Genomic DNA, 18,576 nt, shown 5'->3' with positions numbered 1-18,576 from the left:
CTTGTTTTAAAAACTGATTTCTACCTGCAAATATTCTGAGGGCTTTTCAGGTGCAAGTTGAGTCCTAAGAACTACTCATCCAGTCTTCAGTAGTGTAAACACAAGTAGTGCAAGTACTGCACGTAGAGCAAAAACAACAAATTAAAGGGATTCATTACATTTAACAAGCATGTGCTAATTTGCATATAAATGGCTTGTAACTTTTGCCTAGTGATGGCTCGATTTGGATAAAAGGGAAAAGGCTTTATAAAGTCATTAGAAGGAACAGGATAGTGACTGCACACATATGCACACATTTGAATTATTATTAATTTTAATTTATAAGACAGTTCAAGTTTTTTTTAGGTTTTATTAGAATTTCAAGCCTGACATCTAGTCATGGTGTCCCAGTAATTGCTTTATTCGCTTTTTATTTCTCTGTAGTTATAAATTATTCCATTAGTTCTGGTGAGAGATGTGTTATGGCGCAACTCACGACAATGCATTCAATTTATTTGCAAAGCTAAACACTACAAATCATAACTTCTGCCTAATCCGCACCCTGACATATGAAAACATTTGTTTAGATTTAGGTGATGGATTTGTGAGCTTACAAATGTCAAAAGACTTTAACAGCACATGAGAATTTGCTCAATTGCTCAATCCTTGAGCAAATGTTGAATTTCACAATACATTTTCTAGTTGATTTGTTCAAATCCATCTTGTTTTCCGGTTGACGATTGATTGATTCGGACCACTTAATTAAATGACCGTCCTCTCCGTCCTCTGAAACGTTAACCTTTGAGGGCAAAGACCACACTGGGTGACTTCACTAACAAACCTTCTGCCAGAGACAGCTAATCACTAGTCTGAGCTGCTCAAGGACATGTGGGAACTGGGCTGTAGTGATTCATGAGGCAAACTCATGAGCCTGCAGTGCAAATCCTGCTTTTTGCTGCCATCTAGTGGTTCAAAGTTTCACCCTTAAGCATTGTGAAAATGACATCAGTGCTGACTGAGGTAATGCTCACGGACGGATAATGAGAAAATGGGCCCCTGGGCACAGACAGGTGAAGGGCCCCTCTCTCCTTTTCTTTGTTGTCCTCATGACACTGGAAATTTTACATTTGTCTTAGGAAAGTGTATGTTTGTTTTTGTGATTTTCGTCATTTTGTGCCTGTTTTTAGTTGTTTTGTGTTTGCTTTTGGTTATTTTGTGCCTGTTGTTGGTCCTTTTCTATCTGTTTTTAGTTGAAATTTGTGGTCGATTTGTGATTGTGTCTGCCTTTGGGCATTTTGTATCTTTTTGGATACATTCAAGTCTAGTTCTCAGTTTCTCTTTAATGTAAGCCATAAGTTTCTCTTTAATGTAAGCCATATATATATATATATATATATATATATATATATATATATGACATATGATCATAACTTAAGAGGCTCTCTGCTAGGAACAGGTTTAGGGGCCCAACAGGACAGCGGACCACTGAGCCTGTGCCAGTTATGCCACTTCAGTAATCTATCCATGTTAATACCTTGAGGTTTCATCATCATTTAGGTGACGTTAAACTGCACCAACAAGCAGGGTGGGAAGGAGAGGAAGAAGGTAAAATGGGTAATGAAATCACTTAGCTATCAGTGATAGAACTGATCGTCCACACTGAAACCAGACAAATGCACGTGTTTATTAGTAATGTAGTAGTAGTTTATCCAGTCGTCATCACACCATCTCTGTGTTAAAATGTATCCTATGAACAAGGGTTAGAAAATCATACTAGTTTGGTGTGTGTAAGTTTGAAGAATGAACCCACTAAAATAAGATCTAGTACGAGGTGAAATCCCTGACTGAACTCAAAGGTCTTGATTTAAGGAGCCACAAAAAGAGATGATTGAGGCATTGAGGTCTTGAAGGGGGGGAAATTGCCCCCTTAGTACTTGGGTTGTAACAGGTTTGCTTCCATCGCCTGTATGTGGCATATACATAGCAATATCTAATCTGTTCAGCACAGACTCATGCTGATATTCTCCTGCAAGCAGCTCGGCTCCCAAACGCCCAATAGAAACCAGATGACGCTCTAAATGTGTGGAGAGCAATTTCGTGAAAATATCAGGCATTCACCATTTACTGTAGAGTGGCCCAATTTTTCCAATTTCAGTCAATTAACTTGCAACAAATGCAAGCACAGCAGAGCCAAGCTGCTGCTTCATTCACATCCACACACTCAGGCACTATTGACACATATTGATTCAACATGACGGTACAAGCAGTTGCTGAGGCAATGGCGTTACAGGCTGTTGCTGTGTTTGTGTGTCTGAGTGTGTGAGTGGGGGGCAAAACATAACATGGCCCTGAAAATATATTTTACGCTCACACATCATAATTTCACGTAGTAACTATTGCACATGTAACTGTTCATGAAAATAGTGAATATCACTCAGTGTGTAAACTGGTGTGAACTGACAACAAGACGAATGTGGTGGTTTTAAAGGGGCAGTGGGATTCAGATGCATCTGTAAAAAAATAAAACATCTTTCACTGGCAGCAACAGGTCTGACGCGAAAATCTAAATCACTCGCGTCGACATTGTAGACATTTTTTTTTTTAATTTGTTTGCATTTTTGTATTTGTTTGATGCTCCACTCTTCATTCCTGCGCCCCCGCTGAGAGGCTTCACTCCCCCTCATGCCTTTTCCGAGGTGGAGCCTGATGCCCCGACTTCTCCAAACTGAACTGCCGGCGAAACGCACGCACGAGATTGGACCGGGACCAGCAGTCGGTGGCACAGATCTGGGACGCAGCAGATCTTAGAGGGACTAAAAGCAGAAGGATCCTTTTTTTTCCTGGCGGGGACGGACGCTTCAGTTCGGCTGTGCAAAGCTTCAAGAAAGATGAATTCGTTCGTCCTGATGTCGCTTTTTGTCACCGTGATCGCCGGAAAGTCACCTCGGCTCAAATTTGTTGTGCACGGTGAGCAGCTGCTGTATTCTTTGAATATTGTTTGGTCTATTTTATCACAAGTCATTCAACCAAATATGTACCCATGTTGTATTAATCCGTGGTATGGATGTAGTAGGCAGGGAATGAATACATGAATGAGTGAATGGGTGGATGACTGTCGGAGTGGAGTCATGAGGTGATGTAGCCGGCTATGTTCCACTTCTTCTAATTTAACCGATGTAACACTGTGCTTTGCCAAAGATGCGCCAACAGTAGGCTTCCAATAAAGCCATATTGGCGATGCTAACCCCAGATTCATCTCTTAACACCGCCCTCCCTCCATCGACCGAGTAGTAAATTACGCTCTACACCACCCGGGCCCCGCACACATGTTCACGAGCTCTGCTCTGGACGAACAGTAGGATATTTTAAAGGATTTTTTAAAGGATTTTTTAAAATATGAAAAGTGGTGTCTTTGTGTGTTTATTTGTCTCTTAAATGTCTCAGTTGGTTTGTTTGGACACATGCACAAAAGTGATCCACCTGGATCCGATCCTCGCATTGCCGGTCGCCTTTTTTTTGGCAACTTCTGTGGTTGCGCTCTGTTCGGTTGTTCTCCAAGTTGCCTGCGTGCTCGTTTTCAGATGCACCATCGCTGCATGTTTGTCAGTTCACGGTGCCCAGGCTCTAATTGGTGACACGTCTCCCCCCCCCCTCCCGCTCCCGCTCCCGCTTCCTCCAGACGCACCGAGCGCAATAAAAGCAGAAGCGCTCAAAAACAACCTCTGCTCTGGAACATGGCGCCCGTTCGACCTCAACACGCCGCTGAAGCTGTGGCCTTTACACACCCGCCCGCAAAGCATCATTACTATGAAATATGACTCTTTAGAGGTTGACACAGTCATTGTAGCTCCGCGTCCTGGCGGAGCTGCAATGCGGGACACGGCAGCTGCTTCACACTGCAGCAGAGTGGTCGTGCGTCTGCTACCCAGCTTTGGTGTAGCAGACGGCTTAAATGCACATACACATGAATCTAAACACAAAACGGCAAAGGGAGAGAAGGGAACGGGAGCGCGATGAATGGAAATTTCCAAAGCAACTCGTAGTTATCAATTCCAGTCACGCCTTTTTACACCTCACACACTCCTCTAATGGATTCAGCAATCAATGGGGATGGGGGCTGTGTGTCAAGGCATCTGTATCTGTATCTCACCCCCTCCCCACGGATGAGCACAGTACAAAATGCACAAAATGACGGGCCGGACGTGCGTGTCATATTAATCACACTCATTATGCAATTCCAGGGCTGGCTGTAAATATGTATTGTTAGTGCGCGCGCACACAGATTGTTCGGGTACAAGATGGTCAGAGGTCATTCGGCAAAGACGCAGGGGGAGCCTGAAGTGTACGACCATCACTGGGAGCCGGTGCTGTTTCAGCACCACTAACAGCTCCTGATCCAGCACCCAGGTCCCCACATGGTGAAGTGTCCACCCTCCGCAGGTTTTTTTCCTATTCGGAATTAGGTCAAACCTGGGTTGGTTTTAAGGTTTAAAGAGTTCATATTAGACCTCACCAAAAATGCAAATGCATCTCTCACAGGCAAATGAATAAAAAGATGCAAACTAAATAAAATCAAACCCAATGAAAGTTTTCAGTTTTAGCTGTAGTCTACATTTACTGGTTTAAATGGTAAAAACAAGACACCTACAGCCATATTTAAATCAGCAGCAACAAAAGCTGAACATCATAGGCTTCACGGAGGAAGCTTTCCTGTGGCTCTGTTACATTATAGACTGCATTCGTTTTAGTAAGATAAATAGACACTGAGTAATATATGTATCATATCCATCCATGCATATATTAGCTATAGAACTCATCCTATAGAGGTTCGCAGGGAGTCAATCTGCACTACAGCTAATAACACACTGAAAAAGTAAATATCACACACACACACACACACACACATTTTCTTAAATAGTTCATAAGGTTAACAGGTTAGCAGACTTAGATACACATCCAGGAGACATGATCACTCATCTCATGTTATTTGTTAATTTCTTTTTAAAGTTATTTCTGCAGGGATAATACAAGTAAATATTGTTATAACTAAGCAACTGATGCCGCGTACACGGCGCTCATAGCTGAAGCTAATTTGCAGCCCCTGCCCGTGTATTTGGTCATTAAAAGAAAATGGAAAAATGTATCAAATTACGAATGTTTTGTACTTCACCTCACTTCTTTAAGGAGCTGCTTTAGGATTAGGATTTGGAGCAGCAGGGTAGTGGAGGGAGAAAACAAGACAGCCTGAATGTACTGTACATAATATTTACATAACCTTTAAATATGTCTGCCTGGGAGTGATGGGATGTCAAAAGACAGAGGACGTAGGACAAACAGAGTGTGATAAACTATCAGACCTACAGAGAACCACGAGAGACATCGAGTTTGACAGGATCAAGGACAGACAACACATCAGCTCACAGCTAATTTGCTGCAGCTGGATCCTAATATCTGAACATTTTGTAAAGTTCCGAGATGCTTTCAGCTGACATTCAGCTGGAGGCCTAAACACATCAATTCAAAACCCTTGTGGTCCATATGTAAATAAAAGCTGAGGAATTGGTTGGTGCCAAACCAAACAGACCAAACAGGCTTCAAAAACTTCTAAATTAAAAACCTTAAACTTCCAATCTCCATAATGTTTTATTCATGTAGAATTGGAAACTATACCCCCAAAACAACATCTGTGCATTACTCCGTTTTTTATTAGCACAGTTCTTAGTGCAATTAGGAATTTGTTTCTTTCAAAGTGGCTGTTTAAACTTCATTTAAAGAAATGCATGCTCTTTTGAGGGTAAGGTAACTATCCAAGCCTTGAGTTTAATGAAGCCTTAAAAAAATGTAGCCCGAAAGCGAGGCTGTGTTTCTTTGTCCCTGAAAAGCTGACCTTTTAAAAATTCAAGAATTTTACACTGCAGCAACGATTAAGTGTCAAAGGAAAAAACAGCAAGGAGCACAAACACTGACAAGTTGGGATTTTAAACTACAACTGTCACCGTCTCAAGTTTCGCTTCCGCCTCTGGACTTTTGTTTTGAAATTATTACTTCCTGTTCTACCCTTCTACAGTGCCCCCAGCTTTACCGTCATTATCAGTTTAATTGCTTTCACCTGTGTCTCCCTCTCTCTATTTAAGCAGCCCAGATTCTTTCTCCGATTGTCAGATCACTTTGTGTTCACGTGCACACTTTGTGCTGGGAGCAGGAATCGAACCACAGACCCTATAGTCTGTGAACGACTGCGTTACCAATTGAGCTACGGTCGCCCCAATGTGACACTTGAAAATATTTAAGGGACAGAATAAGAAACCGTTTAAACGATTGTACGTTCTGTTCGGGCTGGGCGCTTTTGGTGGGTTAAAGAGGTGGGACAACACCTGACTGCTAAACACGAGGAAAGTTCAGGAATAAAACGGGGAGGAGCTTAACTCAATCGATTATTTTAAATGTGCTTTGCAGATTTGTCTTAAACTAATTTCTGTGAAACAACGTGTTTGCCCGGCAAAACCTTTTTATATTTTATATATTAAAATTTTTTTAAACCGTTTTCTCAATCACCTTCCATCACACCCAAAAAGATTGCTCATGCTCAGAGAAACCCTTCTCCTTGCTCTCAGGTGCTGCTAAACACCTGTAAAACTTCTGCTGTTAAATCTCTGTGCTAACATTTAGTTGGCTTTTGGGTTTCTTGGCAAATCAACTTAGAGGACCCTATGTAGACCAATCGTGTAACAGAGGGTGGGCAGAAAGCAACAAGGAGGAAGAATCTTCTGTCTGTCAAGGAGAGTCAAACACATTATGTCACATCTGGGCTAGCCACTGATTCATTAGCACCAGCAACTAAATGCAACCACCCATTAAACATTTCCTTCATTGTTCTTCACGTTCTCCAAGATTTCATGTGTCATGATTTATAATTTTTTTGTAAGCCAATCCCACAGTTCACAATTTCTCTGCTTCCTTCATCAAAGTCCAATTTGTTTCTTGGCTTTCGGATTGTGGCAGAAAGTAAGCTCTTTGATAAATGAAAGTATGTAATGAGATGTGTTTAACAAAATAATCTTCACAGATGAACACCACTTGTATCAAGTAGAAGATTGAATACACTAAACCCCTAAACCTCCAATTTGTAATTTGAATTTGCACGCTAACCTCTTTCCTGTTAGCGGGACCTAATCTAGCTTGAGATTATCAGTTACCACAACAGCCTCAAAGTTTAGCATTATGATGCATAATGTTTGTGGCAACCTGTGTAGTTGCATTTTACCCCTTGTTAGCAATTGCCTTTTTAGGACATGCATATAATAAAATGTAAATCCGTAGTTCAAGTTCTACGTGATCAGCATAGATTCATCCATAAAACTCACCAACACTCTCTTCTTTCAACATCCCAGTTGATATCTTTGTTGTCTAAAGACTGCCGCAGAGTTCAGCCTTCTCCATCCTGCTGTTATTCCAGACATGTCTGAACTTGCTCGGCGTAATCTTCTTTAAAGCCCACTATAAATAAATACTGGATGAAATATTGGACAAAACGAGGTTATTAGATATTTTTTCAAATACTTAAACAACAAACAACAATACAGCTTCTCAGGGACGAGTTTTATCAATGATCTGGAAGTTTGGGTTTTACTTTACTTTTTTCTTTGGTAGGTGGGTATCAGACCTTTGTGGTTATAGAAATAATAACAACAGATATGGGTACAACTAAAGCTGCTATTATGGAATTGCCTAACGTTGGTTTAACTGCCAAAAAAGATCCTGGTTTGTGGTAAAATAAGTACATCCAGAAGCTTACAGGATCTTTGTCATCATGGTTATAGTGGCGATCACATGGCTATGGGACAGTAAAGGATGTGAAACAGCGTGTCACTGAAATCCTGCTCTTGTAGGAACATCAATGTACAATAGCTGTAAACCTTTATACAGTGAGTACATTAAGTGGGATACTAAGAGACATCATGATGTGAAATATGAGCATTCGACTCCACAGTTATGTCAAGCATTGTATCACAATGAGCACAGACGTCAGTAAAGTTCACGCATGAGAAAACAGAAATATTTAGAAACCAGTATCTAACCAAAATTATTTTAACTTTATTTTTAATAGTCATACAAATAATTGTCACCTTGTGTCTATGAAGCGTTCTGTGTGACGGTCCTAAGAGCTCACATCACTGCAAATCGAGAAAACATATGCAAGTAGCCAAAACACCAGCTTATTAAAAAAAAAACCTAACTGTCCGTCAGCTTTTAGTGGCCCCTGGAGGCATTGGTATGACAGTACAATGGTTCCGCGGCACACTAAAAGTGACGGACACACCCGAGTTAGTTCTAACACGAAATTGCCGCAGCGGACTCTCCCGCTGTGTGTTGGGAAATTCGCTGAGTAACAGTACGTTTTTGTTTTGTTTTGTTTAGAATTTTTTTCTAACCTATACTGCTGATGAATATTGTTAACCTAGTATTAGCGTTTTGCTAATTATGCTAACACAACGTATGTGCACCGTTGACAGGTGTTTTTTAGTTGCACATTTCTGTTGTCGTCTCTGCTCCGTGCAGCGCGTTTCTCAGTTTGGTTGGGTTGTAGCTTTTTGCAGCACGTTTCCTAATGCTGCACCTGTCTTGTTTTTTGATTTGCTTTTATAATTTAGTTATAGAAAATTACTTTTCAATTTGCAGTCTTTTGAGCTCTCATGGCCACCATACATCTAGTTTAACAAACCGCGCTTTCGATCGTCTTACAATAAAACTAGAAAACAAACGTTATCATAAGCTCTTTAGCTGAAGTAACACCCGACACTATTTTCTATTCAGCTTTTGACATTCTTTGAGCTCGATGTGGGTCTGTCAAACAGAAGATTAACCTTGCCTCTGTCGGCTGGCTCAGCAGAGGCTGTGAAGCGGTGAACATCTGCCGCTTAACTTCCAAAGCAAATAATCATAGCAGTGTCTCAATGTGCTTTTCCAGCTACAGGTTGTTCCATTGTCAAGGCCATGAAAAGGAAGATACACATTCTTACATTAGTCATCAGCAACATTGGCCTTTCTTGCACATTATTCACTTCCTTGTGAAGTATAAGCCTCATCAATTAGATTCCCACCAATAAGAGAGACCCCTGTTTCCATAGAAACGTAGATGGTTGGCTAGCAACCTGTATCACTGATCACCACCACTTCATCCTGGTTTTGCTTTTTTTCTACGTCAGGGCTGATATATATTGAAACATCAAGAAGAAAACATATCATTAGTCTTTTTTTTAATTTCTACTCATAATTATTACTGATAATTGTACCTGAAAATAGAAAGAACTTTGAGATTGAAGCTTTTCTATGACCCCCCCATTGTACTCTCTGTAACTATTCTTTCACTCATATCATAATTTTTTCTTTTTATTCACTGCTCCCAAAAATACATAGCAATCCATACATGATGTATATGTAGTGCATGCAACCAAATCATTTAAATAGTAGCTGTAGTTAATGTATTTCTTATCTCAGGAACAGTTGCAGTGTAGGTAAGTGTGAGTCTGATTGGACGTGTGATTCAATCCAAATGTACTTTTGAGCCTTCTGGAGGTGTCTGGAGTGTAATTCAACCAAGCATCTGTGATGGGATTTGCCCACATGATTATGTCAGTGGTATTTTTGCTTCCAACCAAATGCCCTTTTCCTCCAACAGCCAAGCCATGCTTCTGTAATGGCTTCCTGTTTTAACTAAAACCACAAAGAGCAGTGATGTTGGATCAGGTGTTTTGGTAAAAGAAACCACTTCATAGCCAGGACTCCTCATGTCTGTTCCTGCATTGACTACATATTAAATGGAGATTAAAAAAAGAGAGGTTTGACTCTTCTATCAGGGCTTCTAGTCTTGATTTGATCTGCCTGAGGAGCTTAGGCTGGCTAAATCTGGATCATCTTTTGAAATAACTTTGTAAAACCCAATTTTAATTTCATGCCTAGACCTTTTGTTATTGTATTTGACCTGTAGGATTTTTTTCTTTGTTTATTTGCTTTATTTGACATATTCTTAATTACAGTAATTATTTGTAGCAGCAGAAGTATTGTTAGGTTTATAAAATCTGAAAAGGTGGGAGCTGTTGGCTGTTTGTTGAATAAACCAAAGTGAGTTTGGTTCATTTACATGAATTAAACTTTATTGCCACCGAGCATATTTTAATTGCAGAAGTTCAAGCGTATTTTTTCAAAATAAAAAACTCAAGCAGATCTTTTGTCTGCCAGTCCTAATTTACTTTTTTCTGACCCACAGAGAGTTCCAGGTTTCATTTCAGCAAACCTGAGAACTACATCAGCATGTACCATCCGGAAGGCACTAACAAGCTGTATGTGGGTGGCCAGGCGATGGTCTACGTGTTGACTTTTACTGACAGAGGGGTCCATGACGAGCAGGTACACTTTTCTTTTTTGCTGATTTTGTTCTAATGGGATGCTTGGGGCGATTGAATCTTGTCAGCTTCAGGCTGTCTTATTGGGGGAACCACTCTGCTGCCAAGTAGAAAGGAGTTACACGAGATCACTCACCAATGACCAGCTAAATACTGCCAAGTCTTTAAGTCAGTCCACTTTAAAAGCCATTTTGGCAGCTTACTAGGGTTTGTAGGTGCTATTGGTACAGAAAAATGAGGCTGATTGGTAAAATGAGCATTAGGGACCTGGAGGTTGAGGAGTCAGACCTGTAGACTGTTAAGTCATTTTTTAAATACAGCCCAAAAATGGTAATTTGCTCTAAGATTTGCTGCATTGATTTTTCCGAAGCGCACTGCATATAGAATGAAATTCTTTCAGTGTTATGCTGGTTGTTAAATGTGGAGCTGGGAGGAAACAGCTATCCTGGCTCTCGCTAACTGTTTAGTAACAATCAACCATTTATCCATTGACCCAGTTCTCCACAGGTCACCCAGACCATGGGAAGTTATTGCACTTGTTTTTGCCAGAAATTCACACACAAGTCACCATAAGACCACAACTGGAGTTTTTAAATTGGTCAAACATTTTAATTAATGAGCTTTGGACGTGCACGAAGATGTGTTTGCCGTCTCCTAAGTGAAATGCATTGTGATTTAAATAAGTGAACAATTAAATAAGTTGCAGTAGGCAAATAAAAACAAAATTATATTCCCCCACCGCTACCCCCACATTCCCATGGCTGTTTTTTTTTTAGAGCTGTGGGATGAAAACAAATATAGTTCCTCGCCCCGCTGTGAGGCTGACACAGTGAGCTGGAGAGGGCAGCCAGAGCTCTGAGACCGCCGACCTGCTGCTGACCCAATTTAACAACTGAGATTCAGTGAAGGCCCAGGAAGTTGGGTCATGCATACATTAATGAGGAAACACTTATCACTCTCTCTGTGAGCAGACAAAAACCATAATGTCAGCATAGGCTTAAGATTCCACAGTGTGTGGGCTACAGTGTCAGCAACAACAAACCCAACAAATTAAAGTGACTATAAGCTCAGTGTTTCATCCAAATACGATGTTTCAGAATGTTTGCAGGCTCATTGTTGGATTCTCTTCAGTGAAGACGTATAAGCAGGTGGAAAAACTGCCCGCGGCGATGTGTTTGCCAGTGATGGAGTTTATTTTTTTAATCCTGGATGGTTTGTTGTTTCTTACTCACACAGCAAGGGGACATTTTGTCAGGTTGGGTTATTTTGACTGCAGGTTAGTTTAATGGAGCCTAACGGTGGCAAAATAAAAAATTTCAAATGTAAAAAAGCTGTACGAGTAAATGTCAAATCTTGGTGTTTGCCACACAGAATGAAAGACTCGACAATTGTAGAGAGAGAAAGTTATCAAGGGGTCAGTATTCTCTGACATCTCATTTGCAATTGAGAAAAAAGGGTTGTTAAAATAAGGAATCCAATGCTCAGAATACTGTGAGAATAATTAGATTCTGCCTCTCTTTCAATGCCCCTCACCGCCTTCACATACACGGAGCAAGTTTTGTGTTGCAAGGAATTGTGGGAAAATGTGGGGGCGGGTGGAGTGAAATGAAGTAAAGAACGTAAAGCGCAGATGTAACAACAAAAGGATGCAGTGAACATCAGTACTTCTGGCTGACGAGGTGGATGTTTTCTGTGAGGCGTGTGTGTTAAGAAGCTGCAGAAGGGTCAGTGTTTTCATGCTGAAAAACAGAGCAGCGTGAAAGGACTTGGCACAAACTAAACACTTCTTCCTCCCACAGATCCCAGTGGCATCTGATCTGACTGCAATTGATACCTGCAAGGCGAAGCCGGCATCACTCGAGGTAGAATCACATCTACCCTGTCAGCACCTCTGCAATTGCTGTGCACCTTTACCCCTCGACTATGGGTGTATTATCATCAGTATCATCCTGTTTCCCATCCCCATCATCATCATCATCATCATCATGTGTAGTTCCACTACAATATGGTTAGTGCTACAATGTTCAGTTTTATTTAATTGTGTAGTTGGGTTAAATTTTTGCAATCACACAAAAAGATATCAAATGCTAGTTTATGTAGAGCAAATACACCAAACCATGCACAGATGAGTGAGACGGTGCTAATTGCAGTGAATAATTCTATGCTGTTCCATCGAGTCTGAAAAGATGCGGGATTTTATTGATAGCGATACGTACAACTTACTAAATGGGTCTGAGAACGTAGCAAAGCTTCAACTGAGAGTTTGAATAGTTAATGCTGGTAGAATCTGCTAAATTAAATTAGCTGCTTGTCATTGAAAATAGAGTTGTTTTCAGCTTTTATTTATGCCGTATGTAGTTTTATAAACTTATGTACTTATATAATTACAATTATTGTTTAAACTTTTATAGCCATGAACAAATTTTATATTTGATAGCAAAAAAGGGAATTATTGAACATTTATCTGCTTGGTCAACTGTAATAATCCACTGGAAGTGTGGATTGTGGCCACACGATTTATGTGTGGGTCAATTCCACTCAGCAAGTGACCATATCAGTATTTCAGCTAGTCCTGCAACCTAAACAACCACAAACGTTGTTTGCCACTTCCCTGTCATACACCACAAGGCCACCCCACAGTCAATATGTTGAAATTGTACCCCTTTGGCTCCAGGCAACAAAATGGTGGCTGCCGTCTCTTGCAATGGCAGCAAAATTGTGTCTAGCGTAAACATGTTTATCGTCTTTAACATATCAAAATGCTGCAGTGCAACTACTGTATGCACAGATGGCTGATTGCTTGGGTTTAGGCACAAAGACACGGTTGTTATGTCAAAGTTAGGCTTAAAAAAATAACCCATCGCATAATGCCAACAAACAACATCGCATAGAGGGAATTTCTGCTAGAAACAAAAGGTTTTTTATTTACCTGCCACAAATAAAAATGTAGCTTGGAACATTTCACAAAGGGCAAGGATTTTCAGTTTACAGGCTAAATACAACCAACACCATTTGCACTAGGACAATAGATCTTTGACTGGTGTTTTCCTTTATCCATCTGCCCTAGAACTACAGGCTATAAGACATTTAATAATAGCGTCTTTGTAAAGCAATTATTCCCACGTTGAAAATGCGTTTTATAGCTCTGTGCCATGCACAACAGCTCCTGTAACACACAGTCTCTACGTGTTTTGTGACACGAAAAATATGTTGCTTTATTCACCAACATTATTATTTCAACACAATTTATGGGAGGTTTTTTTTTTTTTTTTTATTAAAAAGTGTCTTAAATCAGTAAGTTTTATCTTGGAAATGTGCATTTAAGTACGTGGTGGCACAGCTCCCCCAAATTACTTTTTAGACAAAAGATCAATTGCTTTGTGGCAAAGCTGACTAGACGTGTAGCTGGCATCTTGAAATGACATGTCTCAGGGTGGCTCGTCAGGGACAGTCTGACTCCTGACAAAACCTGTTTGAAAGTGATGTTGATGCAGAATCAGGCTTTGAAAGCTGCCCTTTCTTTTCCAAACAGATTTGCTATAGTTGCATTGCATCAAAGACCACTTATACCATAGCTTCTCAACACCCTTTAGTCTGCAGTCCAGCAATGTGTGTCAGGTTTAACACAGGCCCCACATGAATGGAGTCTGTGGAATCATTAGCATGTTGTTATTAGGACTTCACTAACGGGAGCATTTGGCTAATAATTTCACTATTTATCATTTCCACCCATATTTAAGCTAAGACCTGCCACCATCATGTGCATACATATAAAAACTGTTTCTGTAGTTGTGGCAAAAAATTATAAGGGCAGTGCCTTTCATGAACAAGAGTCCAGAGAATCTGCCAGTGGCAGATGGTGGGAAATGAGAATCTTCAGAGTGATTCTGAGCAGTAAATCTTTTCCAATAAAGTCAACGGTGCTTGGAAGGAGAATAAAGCACAGGAGGCCTGAAGATCCTTCAGGGTTGGCACCCACAGAGTTTGTGGAAACCATTACCACAGGTGGCATGTAGCACACCTCATTTCGTAGAGATATTCACGGTGTTGTGTGTCTGTTGATGGACAGTTCCAGGGTGAGCCTCAAAAACAGTCACACTAAAATCCAACTTCCTAAGTAAAGTTGATCCTGACACACAAGTCATTGTCCTAAAAAAAACAAACAATTATCAACTCTCATTATGCCTCCTTCAAGTTTAGAATAAGTACAGTGAAGTTTGCTAAAAGGGCCCTGCTCTGATTTTAGTAAGCTGGATAATGTCCTGTGTAGCTCTAAAAAGGTTCTAGAGGCTAAAGTGGCTATTGAAGGGCTCTAATAAATGGAATCGCAATAAGAGACGGCCCCCAGCCCCCCAAAAACAAACTCTATAGTCTGTGCAAGCAGGCATTGAATATTTACACTGGTGTAATTAGGCAGCCCTGTCTTTACATTATGTTCCTTTGCAACTAAGCTTCAACTGCAAATATCTAGATTTTGCAGAACAACATTCAGTGTGTCTGACTACATGGTTATTGCATCGGCGGTGTTGATGTCTGACGACGTGCACAAATCAACGCAAGCTACACAAAGTCACCATTTTGCATACGCAAACCTGCAGCCTAACAGGTTCCAGACACATAGACGCACTTTCACAGCCCTAATTTAACCCCCGGAGAAATGGGGACATTCTGCGATACCTTTTTTTGTAGAAAATTGTCAAACTCAAAGTACTTCTCAAAATAAGAATAAAATAAAATTATACAAAGTATGTACATATACACAGTGAAAAAAAAGACTCAGCCTACCCACCCGCCTACTCCTCCTCCTACACACATTTGCACAAGCTCCTTTTTTTTTTTTTTTTTTTTTTTTTGTAGAATTAGATGCATTTCTTCCCATTATCACGTCAGAATTTGTCAGTAACAAATTTTCTGTTAATCGTAATTAGGGCCAGAATTTGCCCCTTCATGTTGTCCACCGTCTTCCCTTGCATCCTCCATTTAGTAACGTCTTTGGGGGGATAGCAGACTATTTTGTGTACTTAATGAATAAGTGATGCATATGGAGTGTTGCAGCGTTGTACTGTAGGGCTAAACCTCCTGTGTGCTGGCTGCCAAAATCATTCAGAGTGTGGATCGCCTCCAGTTCTTCTTTAATCTCTCTCTCTCTCAGAATCTGTTTTGTGCTGCACTGTACTCACGCTTTGTTCCTCTATCTCTCTGTTCCACCTTCCTCTGTTTGTTTTTCCTCAATCCCTTGGTCTCTTTGTGTCGCCTCTTTCTCTCTAATCACCGTTGCACATACACTGTCTCTGTCTCTCTTTGCATCTTTAATCCCTCTCCCAATCTGTCTGCCCCTCTTGTTTCTGCCTCATTTTTCTGTCTTTTTGTCTCACTCATCGTCTCTCTCTCTCTCCCACAGCTGGAGTGCGATAATTTCATCACCGTCATTCAGAAAGTAAATGACACATTCCTCGTATGTGGGACAAATGCTGGAAGCCCCAGGTGCTGGATGCTGGTAAGAGTCTCTTCAGGCAAAATCCTTAAAATGCTGTGAGATATTCATCTGCTGCTTCACCTCGAGTCGTAACAATCCAAAGATCAATTGCAATTAGCATTCATTTGTTCGGTCTCTTATTTCTTCAACAAGGGTAGATGAAGGCCGGAAGTTATTAAATGCCAGGGAGGATGTTTGGACTTGATAATGCATGTGTGCCCCCGCAGATAACATTTCTGAACCCTCAGATAAAACTATAAGGTATAAAATGTGTAATAAACTGGATCTAAACTGCTCTACTTCCTCCCTCCCTCTGCAGGTTAATGACACAGTGCTGACTGATGTCCAGGGCAGCGGGCAAATAGCGTCAGCCTCCGATATCTCACCGAATTTCCCTTCCCAGAGGTCCATTAGCTTGTCTTCAGGTAATAAATGCAGCGCAAAAAGTACACGTCTGGTTGCAGAGGTACAACCAGGAGCCATTTCATGGGAGGGAAAAGAGAAAGAGACACTTTCACTCATGAATCAACTGAATTTGTTCCAAAATGTTGCAGTTGTACAACGCTGGTACAAAGAGGCTCAAACACAAAGTGCCTAAAGAAATAATGAATAAGGCAACTGAGGAGTAACAAAGAATGCGGCAGCTTTGCTTGATTGATGTCTTACTATGATCCATTTCATAAGAATAAATGTCACCATTTCAAACATGTCCCTTTTTTTTTTTTTCCAAAGGTGTCACTTTTTCAGATGCCTCTTATTTTGGAACAAAACCAACTTCAGCTCATGAGAGACACTGCTCAGGCTCCCATCAGCAGATCTGTCTCTTATTACCACTCTCTATTCATAACATGCAAATGAGTAGATGCTTTTATCCAAAGTACCTGACGTTATATTTTAAGAGCCAATGCTCCACGAGAGTTGTATTAGCAGATTTTAATAATTCGTGTAGTACATTTGAAACATGTGTTCTGCCTTGAGCACAAATGAAAACCTGTTTCTTTTTCATCGAGTACATTTTGAGGTTGAAATGTATGCATCACATAGTTCTTCAAAGGAATAAGCCCAGTTACAAACACACATTCTGTGTGAGTTGAGACTTTACAATAAAACAAGCCTTTTGAATGATATCGAGCGAGCAATGCACCTCACTACACAACTGAGCCAAAGCTTTATCCTACAGCAGGACAGCAAACTTAAAAATCACCAAAAATCAAAGGGCTTGACAGTGTTTACATACCCCTGACGCTTCATCCACGTGACAACAGACTGATCTAACACACAGAAACCACAGATAGGGCCTACATGACCTGGGGAAAATTGGCCTGAAGGTCGGATTAAGCTGACAAAGGCTTTAAAAGAGGATCTATCTGTCTTTATCTGACATTCAGGCCACGGACGGTTTGAAAGACAATGGGCCCCCCCTCGGCACAGACAGGACAAGGGCCCCCGCACACTGCTTTTATGTGTTTTTAGTGATTTTATGTCTAATTTTAGACTTTATTTTTAGTGGTTTGTGTCATTTTTTTGTCATTTTTGCGCCATTTATTTATCATGTCTATTTTAATTGCCTATTGTCTATTTTAATTTGTTTTTGTGCCTCTTTTGGTCGGTTTAGGTAATTTATCATTTTTGCACCTTTTTGTGGTAGTGAATGTCATTTTTTGTCTTTTATCTGAGCTGTATCAAACAAGAAAATTACCAGGAACCTCAGAGGCTCTAGTCTACAGGTCATACGACCTCTTAGCCCATTAAGTGAACAGATTTGCCTGAAATTAAACAGTCTGTTTGAGAAATCCACTAATGCAGATAGCTCGTTTGTAGAAGCACTCAGAAAGTAGCGAGAGGTTAGTTTTGCGCCGCAGGACGCTCTTCCAGCTGGGAATCGATTGTTGAGGCAACGAGCCGACCCTCAGCCTGCTAAAATACCAATCAGCCTTAATTAGGATGTTAGTGCCACAGTTTCAAATGCTTCGCCCTCTGTGTTGCTATGGAGAAAGTGATCTAAGTGGGTTTTAAAGAACGAAGTGATTGGTAGTTGCTCATTGGTGCAGTCAGCTACTATGCCTTGATGTCTTCTTTGCTCTTGCACTCCATTTCCTCCTGTTTTTTCATTCTGTCTGGGCCTCATGGGCTTGGTTTTTTTTTTTCTGTCTTCACTCTCCCTCTCTGTGTTTAATGTTTTCTCTCTGTGTCTTCCTCTTCCCCTGCTCCAGTCAGTCCCCTTCTGTGCTGCTCCCATCTCCCTTCCTTTCTCTCTGAACCTTGTACCCATCCATCACAGTCACATCTTCCTTTTCTCTTTTTTCACCCACTGTTCTCACTCTCTTCTCCTCCCCATCTTCTTTTTCCCTCCTTGCCGTCTCAGATGGGAATCTTTATTCAGCTATGTCGTCGGTGGGAGGTCACGCCGGCTCGATCCGCCGTACGTTTGGCTCCCAGAAACTCCTGAAGACGGAGAACATTTGGCTGCTGAGTGAGTAGGAGGAATGGAGTCATGCAGAAACTGTAAAGATTTAGACTAACAAATATGTAGCTGGTGGGTGGTAAATCATCCACTATCATTCCCATGGGAAAAATTGCATGTGGGTGTTTTTATGTCTTGGGTCATGATTTTTAACAGCAGTGAGATCAGCCATTTAATCTTCTCACAATATCATTTTAATGTACAGTTTAACATAAGCACTACAGTATTTCTTTAAATATAGTGATGTCATCATG

The 18,576-nt window shown here is 40.7% G+C and overlaps 1 protein-coding gene across 2 annotated transcripts in view; it reads left to right on the top strand.

Moving 5' to 3' along the window:
* The first annotated feature begins 2,508 nt into the window (after positions 1-2,508).
* si:ch211-113g11.6 (uncharacterized protein LOC559008 homolog) overlaps positions 2,509-18,576 on the top strand; it is a 33,139-nt gene continuing 17,071 nt past the window's right edge. Inside the window, exons 1-6 of one of the 2 annotated variants that reach the window (XM_067511061.1) lie at positions 2,509-2,946; positions 10,247-10,386; positions 12,182-12,244; positions 15,784-15,879; positions 16,178-16,283; positions 18,224-18,331. In XM_067511061.1, coding sequence (XP_067367162.1) covers positions 2,868-2,946; positions 10,247-10,386; positions 12,182-12,244; positions 15,784-15,879; positions 16,178-16,283; positions 18,224-18,331 — 592 coding nt within the window. In that variant the 5' untranslated portion in view covers positions 2,509-2,867. Of the gene's footprint in view, positions 2,947-10,246; positions 10,387-12,181; positions 12,245-12,368; positions 12,391-15,783; positions 15,880-16,177; positions 16,284-18,223; positions 18,332-18,576 lie in introns of those variants that run through there. The other variant, XM_067511062.1, reaches the window with a different exon arrangement.

Source organism: Channa argus, chromosome 7 (genome assembly GCF_033026475.1).
Source record: "Channa argus isolate prfri chromosome 7, Channa argus male v1.0, whole genome shotgun sequence".
In the NCBI taxonomy this organism is placed as follows: Eukaryota; Metazoa; Chordata; class Actinopteri; order Anabantiformes; family Channidae; genus Channa; species Channa argus.
Note: the sequence above shows the minus strand (reverse complement) of the source record. Positions and strands in the feature narration are given on the sequence as shown.